Raw genomic sequence first — 8,710 nt, 5'->3', positions numbered from 1 at the left:
ACTGTTGGAGCCTGGTATCAACACTATCAGACACCAGAAGCGCCCCTTCGAGCACGTTATGTGACAGGCCCATCGACAGGAGCGACTATCTCGCCGGATGCAACTCGCGCGGTCAATTCGCCAGATACGAGATATCGTCATCTCAGAACGCAAGAACCACGCATACAAACACCACCGCGGCAAATGAAGCCACTCCGATCATTGCGCTCTTATGAACCAAGTCCGGAAGTAGATTGGTACGGAAATTACAGAAGCCAACCGCGGCAACGGCTAACATGGGCGCAGATGCAGCATAGCCCGGATCCAACGACGTGTGCATACAGGTCAGCAAGCCCTTCGCAAGGCAGGCAGAGGCACTCCTCGTGGCAAGAGTTGCATACTTGGGCTTTGCCGAGTCAATATACATCGACTCGCGGCCCCCACTCCCATACAAAGAGTCGGGCGCAAGCTTGGTATGGTGTTGATAGGTGGTAAGCGTTGTTAGTTAGCAGGCACTCCAACTCCTATGCAAAGGTAGAGAAGTATGTCTTGAGTACTGATTGAAGAGTTATGTCATTTTCTGTGGTGTTCCCCCTAATAGGTTGTGGTATATGCAAGCAAGACGTAAGTAAGCTCCACCTTGACTACCAACCATTAATGTCAATCAGATCTTATATAAGCACCGTTCCTTCCTCATTTCGATTTCCAGCCACTGTGACCCATGATTGCGGCTTCGCATTCATTCCAGAAGCATAAAACCAGCTGCCAGCCAAGGAAGCATTGTTCCGATACAAGGGCGAATCCAGCTCGTCCTACCTTGTATCCCGATCCGCCCCTTCGCCTACGAAATTGAGCATCAAGAGAGGAAGCTAACGTCCAGCGACAGTACAGGCTCTGACACGGTGTGATAGGTACGTCAAGCTTACTCATTATCTGGATATTCAACAAGACTTCCCCACTTCAGACTTACGAATTGCTCTTGCGTCTGACCTTTAACTCAGAGTCTGCAGTACTGCTAGCCTTTGCAACACCTGTGTGGAGCCAGCCGCTTTGTTTCATTTCTCCGGTGCACCATTTGGCCTTGTTTAGCCCCACCAGGCTATACTGCTTCATGCCAAGGTAGACACAAAGCCAGAGACAATGGTCGGTCCACTCTCTATTCTCGTCTGATGGTGTGCGATGCTACAAATACCGCTTGTGCCGCCGCGTCTGAACGATGCCCGCAGCAAAACGACCTCGTCAAATACTGCTGGCGCTCACGCCATCATCATACCTGCTAACACTTTCATTGTCACCAAAACACAAGCACGAGCAGGTCTCGTCTATCTAAACTACTTCATCACAATTTGTATACAGCAAACTACTCACACCCTAGAGTATATCAAAAAGTATGAGCGAGCGACGTGAAAGATCCCCGAGGCATGACCCTATGTGGTCCCAACCATCCTCAAGAGATGATACGGCTTCTACAAACACTAGAACGTCCTCAAATCGCTCACACCGTTCCTCTCGTGGGTCAGAACCATCAGGTTCAAGGTACGTCTTTCCAGCAGAGCCTGTGTCACCAAGCACTAGATGGCTTTTGTCGCGTCCACGCCACAACCAACGAGAGTCAGAGTCATCAATGTGCGACCGACGCGGAAGACCTATCGAGCGAGACCCTGTAATTTCTCAACGACTTGCCAATGAGGATCGGTTCTCTTCAATAATCAGGACGCCCTCACAGCGCCCACGCCACAACAATCGAGACATAGAATCATCAGCGTACGACCGACATGCAAGGTCTCCTAGGCAAGGCACTGTCTGGTCCCGACCATTCACTAACGAGAACCGTGCATCTTCATCTATCAGAACACCCTCACAGCGCCCACACCACAATGGTCGAGACTCGGAGCCAGTGTCATCTTCGGTTGAGCATACATCAAAAAGCACTAAGTGGTCGCCACGAGGCTGGTACCATGATCATCGAGATTCAAAACCGTCAGGAATAAGGCGCGTGTCACCTCCAACTGATCCTGTCTTAATTGGCGAGGTCAACGAGTTGATTGGAGCTGTCAACGGGCTGACTATGGACATAGAGCGCGACCCACATAATCGAAGCGTGCCTATGAAATGTTCTGCGGCCAACGCGACACTGATGGAAGTAAATCAGAGTCTGTTCAGCATCGGAAAACGAGTTCCTGAACTGAGTCACGCCATTGGGCTAGACCTACGCGAGTTTCAAGACAGAAAACGTTCCACAAATCTTCTATTACGTGTAGAGGACATCAATCGCAAGCTCGAAAGCAGTAGAGACCTTGCTTTCTTGCAGCGAATGATGGAAAGCGATGTACAGAAACACGTACGAGAAGTGTGCCAAGATGCTAACATCGGCGATTTTGAGAAAAGGAGGTGCCGCACTGAATCGCACTGTCTGAACAGGGAACGTCGCAGAAGCTTCTTCAGTGCTAAGATGCTTGACACGTTCCAGGAGTACCTCCACATGCGACGGATCAAGGCGAGAGGGATTGAGGATGAGACACACGGAAACGATGTCCTCCACAGTCCTTACAGCAAGGGGAGCACGGGAAAGCAAAGACGTATGTCTCAACTGGAGCAGCTGTTTGAAGGAACAGCGATCGACAAAGTTCTCGACGTACCGCCATTCGGTACCTCCGCTACCGTCGTTGAATCGAGCAACACCAGAGATGCTCAGCACCAGGATCAAGCATCCACGTTCAACAGCAAGCCAAGCCCGGCATCCTTGAGATTGGATCCTGATCCGTCGAGGTATTGGAAGACCATGCTCTTCCGAGCTGACTACGAACCTCCTAGCCCCTTGATGTCAGAGCTAACCAGGCGTCGACTGAGCAGCTCATCCTGGGATTCTCACGACCAATGGAGTCGAGGTGACTTCTGGAACGGTACGCCAGAGTTTCGATCTTGTATCATAGCCGATGTACGCGAAGAGGTGATCGAGGAGATTGAACAGTTAGTCCTTTCGATCCTGAAGAGTGATGATTCAAATCCTCTGAACGAGTTGGACTAAATGGTAAGTCATCAGGTAAGCGGAGGCCGGCCAAAAGGTAGGTCATAAAGTAAGCGGAAAAAGGTAGGTCCGTGGAATTAGATTATGTACATTGCACACTATGTGTTGTTGAATGCTATCCTCGTGAACTCTTGGTGGGCACACCAGTTCGCTGGTGAAATCGGCACCATACTTTGCTCACAAAGCGAATAATGCTTATGATGGAGGTTGACATGTACGGTGCCATGAACACTGCTTCGTTTGTCTTCTCATAGTGACTTGTGCATACTGCTGCTCTTCTGAAACAGCTTTTCGCAATATCACGGTTAGCAATCATGAATTACTATTAGAGCGACGCCATACGCTTGACACATACCTCTCACTTGCATCTCTCTTAACTAACAATGCCGATCCATCAATACTTCGCCGATACAACAAGAACTTCATCGACATGACTGCACAATTACCAATGCCCGCTAGACGTGTAATGCCACGGCCATCGGCTGATCCAACTGCCTCTGTCCCAGACACATCAAGAGTGCGATCGGCGATGTCTCCTCTGGTAAATCATGCCTCGCGAAGCACAATACCTATCGGCAGGCATCCTCCAGACCTCCCAGACCTAAGGCGCTCTACCCGCATCAATGAGTTGGCCGACATGCTCAGTGCTTGGGCGACCAGCGTATACGGAGGGACACGATCTCGAGGGTCTCATACGCCAGCTGTCGCAGCTGAGCAAGAAGACATGCGCCCAGGGCCATTGGACGAGCGAGGGGGAAAGCTGCGCCGAGAGGCGAAGCATAAATCACGCAACCAACCAGAGCAAGATCGAGAGACTCGACAACCATCAACCCACCCACCTCGAGCAAAGCGCCTTCATCGAAAGGCACAACTATACACAAGACCTCGCTCGTTTGAGGATGAGCCTCCGCCACCATTACATGCAGACCAGCTAGCACAGCGAGAACGCCAAGGTGAAACCGCGCGTCAACGACTGCTCAAGGCGGCTCGCGAGAGCAGCAAACACCACGACCGCCCGCCGCCACCAGTCCACAACCCCATCAAAGACGACAAGCCAGCTATCCAATCTCAATTAGCACCGACACCAAAACCAACCCCGAAATGGAAGCACTCCAAACTCGACGACCTCCACAAGCACACGAAACCTAAAAAACTAAAACGCAGCCACTCAAGATCAAACCCAGACTCAGACTCGTTCTCAATCGAAGCATGGTTCAACAAGCTGCCAGATGGACGGCGACGTCCTCAGGAGCGGGAATTCAGATTGCGATGCAAACATGTTGAGCTCACGGAGGAGATAGGGGCCATCCGAAGGAAGATTCTGACTCAGGGACGTGGGAACGTGTTGGATGAGCTTGACTAAGCTAATGGGATGAGTGCGAGCTGGTGCTCTGGGCTTGATGGATGTGGGTTGACGAGCTAGATGGATTGATTACTCGACGAGACCAGCGGGACAAGTTCACATGTGAGATATAGTTATGAGATGAAGGTTTCGTCGAAGCGCTTAACTAGTAGATGCACCAAGGAAAATGCCTTACCAGGCATCTACCACATTACCACGAACAGTCCAAGCACGTTGCGCCCGGACATAGCCGCTTTATGCATGAATTGACGCCCAATCTGCCCATTTTGTGCTCGCGTTCAGAGTAGGGTCATGTCCGGGCGCAGCATGCTCGAATGCGGAGGTGAGCGCCTGGTCGTCTCTACAACTTGTCGTTGTAGTAGAACAATTGGCGCATATTGCCTTGGGATATTGTTATATACTGCCTAGGTAGATGGTGGTGCTCTTGCTTGTCCTCAAGAACCGTATTGACGGTTTCTGCAATCGGTATGGAGTAGCTCGTTCTTCGACGGATTTGCCGGGTTGCGCACCTGAAGTGGGCATCTCCGGGCACTGAGATGGCTACCTAATCCAAAATCCCGGGGGCGAGCAGACAACATTGCCGGGCAGTGTTTATTGTATACGCCACATGGCCACTTCAGGGCAAGAGTGACCATGCATCTTCAGATGCTCGCAACTACTTAGCTAGGCGGTGATAAGCAAATAGACCATTGCTCGTGTCGTCTTGCATTGGGGCAGTCTTATGCTAGTTGGGTATGTTTTCGCAAAACGTGCTCTCTTTACGTGACGTGGTTGAGGGTGTAAGCCGAACAGCGTCGCGAACCGCAAATTCAACACATGGGAGTGAATAAAAATGCTGGTCACCGGATTCGCTTTCATATTGGCCATCACCATTCTATCCATGAGCGACGTAGAAAAAATTGCCCGCCCTTGGAGATGACCTCTAGCGACCTCTAATATATACAGAGCATAGCATATGGTTGTTACCGCAACCAAGTATACCTACGAGGGGCTGAAGATTCTTACCTTTGCTATGAGAAGCAAGGGGTGTATGATCATCGTAGTGTCCTTACTTGCATCTACGATGAAATGCACGATACTTCGGCTGAAACCTGCCTTAGATGCTTCTCAGGCACGTAGAACAGATGCACGTTCGAGGTGAATAGAATAAGAATTTCTATCTGTCTATGCATGCTCGCTCGCTTGCTTTTGTGCAGGAATCCAACTGCGCGCTATACCACTGACACCGCAGAAACCAGAGATCTGAAGTGAAGGTACGCTCACAGCTGCATATACGATGTCAAAGCCTGCTGCGCCTCCGGCGCCATACCAGACACAGTCTGTCCGATGCGTCCACCATGTCTACCGTCTGCATCCTTGAGGTACTGTCCAACCCACTTCCTCAAATCAGTGATATCAGCAAAAGGATCGAACGGCGTCTTCTTAATCGTAGTCAGGGCGGTAAAACCTACCCCGAATACTGAGTCCTCCACGTCTTGATCCATGATCATGTCGTCGTCTTTGGGCGCGACGGGTGGGTTCTCGAGGAGTTTGAGGAGGGTGGTACATGTTAGTGGCCAACCTTTCGGGTACCGCTGTACGAATGCTTGTGAGTCGGCGAGTGTCTTTGTGAGGGAGACTGCTGCGATTTTGCGGTCGATGGGGCGTACGAGTTCTTGTGTTTTGGGGAGGACGAGGCCGGTGTATAGACCTCGGAAGACGTCGTTTTGAACTTTGTCGCATTCTGCCACGAATGCATCTGCGCCGAGACCTTTGTCGTCTCGCGACGCAAAGAAGTGGTAGAAGCGCACGAAGCGTATCTGGAAGGATGCTGCTTGTTTGCCTTGGAGGCGGGTGAGCATGATGTTGAGGATGTCCGTCCAGAATGGTTGGAGCGATTGTGGTGGGAATGAGATAATGCAGACTTCGAGGAGGTCGCAGCCGTAACCTTCGTTCGTTTTTGTGGAGACCAGCTTCTGGAAGAGGCCAAGGACGTTAGGGAGTTGATTGTTCTTGACGAGGTTCTCTGCGGCGCGGGGAATGATCGCTGAGAGGAGGCGGACGAGTGCTGGTACGTTGCCACGCTGCTCCCACAGCGTTGGTGTGAGGACTGGCGCAACAAGAGGCGAAAATTGTTGTGGTAGAGGTTTGTTGGATTCTTTCTCGAAGAGTGCGGCGAGAAGCTGAAACACATAGGGCATAAATTCGTCAACACCTTGCTCCAGGATATTTGTGAAGGGTTGGTACAGAGCTTGACATAGCGTCTCCGATGCCGACGCTGCACTAAACCGTATGACTGCGCCCAGTGACTCGAAGTGGTAGTAGTAAAATCGTGGGTTGCTCGGATTTGTGGATATGATGGTTGTGACGGTGATTAGGTGGCCAAGCACGTTTGTTGCAATGCTGGCGATGTTCTCGCGCAGCACAATCAGTACTCGCATGATGCAGCGCATGACGAATTCGTTTTCTTGTACCTTCGCTGGCTGTCTGTCCTTCATGATGAGGCCGAAGAGGTGTTCTGTCAGATCCTTTGCGAGCGGCGTAATGTTAGAGGCATCAATAATGGGCTTGCCGGTGCCCTGCTCTGTCAAAGCCAGAGCTCTTTCTGTCACCACTGAAGCATATGTGTATACGCAGTAGTTTGAGTGACCAAGATGGTTGACGAGCAGAGGCACAACCTGCTGCCATTGATCTCTACCCAGCAGACTGCGAAAGACGTACAGATATTTGATGGCATCCACTTTCAGCAATGGCTGAGCATTTGCGTCTTGCAGATCTGCTGCCAGGTTCTGTGAGAAGAAATCGCCGATGTTGACCTGCTCGTTCACACTAACAACACCATGACTGGCAGTTGACGCGCCTTTTGCAGCTATTGCATAGTACAAATTGACCGCTGTGTCTTTCGACCTCCATTTCGACTGAGGACTCGATTTGTAGTCTTCGAGTAGTCTGTCAATGATGCTCATGCCGATAGTTGTCACTGATGTTTCGAATTGGTCGCTCAGCTGTCTCAGAAAGTCACTCGCTGCCCTCCGCCGCGTCTCGCTATCTGAACCTTCAAGGTCTCGTCTGATGAATTCTATTGGCTCGTCCTCGAAAGTTTCCACATCCGAGTTACGTAGAGCAACATTCGGCACGACGACCTTCTCGATGATCTGTTGCTGTACGTTTGCGTCGTTGAAGTTCTGGGCTTGTTCATTGATTTTGGTAATTGAAGTCAGAAATTGCAAGGCTTTGCTGACCAGTATATCGTTCTTTGGTTCAGGCCCGACAGTGGTTAGTAGAGTCCAGGAACTCTGCACGAAGCCCTGTATGTGCCTTCCAACATCTTCGTAGTATTTGCCAACGTATAGCGTCAGGGCCTCGAAAATGTTGGCTTTGGTGGTTTGAAGGGGACCCGCTTCATCTTCATCGTCATTTTCGAGTGCTTTATTGTCGTAGCTTAGATACTTCAGCAGCAGACCAGTGATACCGGCCAAGTTGTCTTCCACGACGGGTGGCAAGTCCTGGCAGGAGAGATCATAGAAGAGCTGTAATATCAAGTCCAGCTCTACGAAGGCTTCTTTCAGTGCGGCTGGATCGTTGGCATGTGCATCGATGTACTGGTCCAGACTCTGCCAGAGGCTCAAAAATGGCTTCCCAAATTTGGTGACAACATGATTGACCTCCTCGAATAGCTCATCAGACCGGAAAAGCGGGCGCCATCTTCCAAATATCGAATGGGCTACCTGTAAGACGCCAGTGTTTGCTTTGAGGTTATCTGGTGTCAGCCGCGACACTAGATCGTCTACCAAGGTATCCCATCTCTGATAGAAGTCGCTGTCTGCTATTACGCTGACAGCTTCACCAAGCTGTGATTGTATATTTGCTGGTACAGATATCATCAGACCGATGATTTCTCTCTTAATGGCTGTTACATCTTGCTCTGGCAGCTTGTAGTTCCCCTCTACATCTGTCCAGTTCCTCTTCACAAAGTTCTTGAAGAACAAGGCGCTCGCTAATCGTGTTTGGGACGGGTATGAATCGGAGGCTGTGATCTGTAGCAGTAATAGAGCAAACCCCGGTCTCTGTTCTTCTGCTTTTATCTGCGCTTCAGCTGCAAGAGGGTTAGTGATGCCTCACGTAGTTCGCAGACACTTACCTTGCTTGTTCTGCTTGGGGTCGAGAGTCGCATTGAGCAACTGCGCCAAAGGCGCGAGATCTGCCATGGTTGGCGCCTTGTTCACTTTGATTGATATGGAGGATGGAAGTTGTATCGGGTTTCGTCCTCAGGTGGGAGAGGTTCTACGACTTAGCCGAACCGACAATGATCTCCCAAAGCAACGCAACTGCCACAGATGTCAAGATTGCTATAAGAATCT

The 8,710-nt window shown here is 50.6% G+C and overlaps 3 protein-coding genes across 3 annotated transcripts; 2 read left to right on the top strand and 1 right to left on the bottom strand.

Annotated features, from left to right (window-relative positions):
- Positions 1-2,047: 2,047 nt before the first annotated feature.
- On the top strand, positions 2,048-3,007 carry PMZ80_003109 (uncharacterized protein; the record flags this gene model as incomplete). The annotated part of the gene is made up of 1 exon (XM_064871538.1): positions 2,048-3,007. One exon carries the CDS (start codon positions 2,048-2,050, stop codon positions 3,005-3,007), a length of 960 nt encoding a protein of 319 aa, XP_064731918.1.
- Positions 3,008-3,437: 430 nt separating this feature from the next.
- On the top strand, positions 3,438-4,370 carry PMZ80_003108 (uncharacterized protein; the record flags this gene model as incomplete). The annotated part of the gene is made up of 1 exon (XM_064871537.1): positions 3,438-4,370. One exon carries the CDS (start codon positions 3,438-3,440, stop codon positions 4,368-4,370), a length of 933 nt encoding a protein of 310 aa, XP_064731917.1.
- Positions 4,371-5,629: 1,259 nt separating this feature from the next.
- CSE1 (importin-alpha export receptor) lies at positions 5,630-8,557 on the bottom strand (the record flags this gene model as incomplete). Its single annotated transcript, XM_064871536.1, has 2 exons — positions 5,630-8,445; positions 8,491-8,557. The coding sequence occupies 2 exons, from the start codon at positions 8,555-8,557 to the stop codon at positions 5,630-5,632; spliced, it is 2,883 nt and encodes a 960-aa protein (XP_064731916.1).
- Between the last annotated feature and the right edge of the window lie 153 nt (positions 8,558-8,710).

This window comes from Knufia obscura (assembly GCF_036327395.1).
Source record: "Knufia obscura strain CCFEE 5817 isolate CBS 148926 chromosome Unknown scaffold_3, whole genome shotgun sequence".
In the NCBI taxonomy this organism is placed as follows: domain Eukaryota; kingdom Fungi; phylum Ascomycota; class Eurotiomycetes; order Chaetothyriales; family Trichomeriaceae; genus Knufia; species Knufia obscura.
This window is presented reverse-complemented; position numbering and strand designations above follow the sequence as displayed.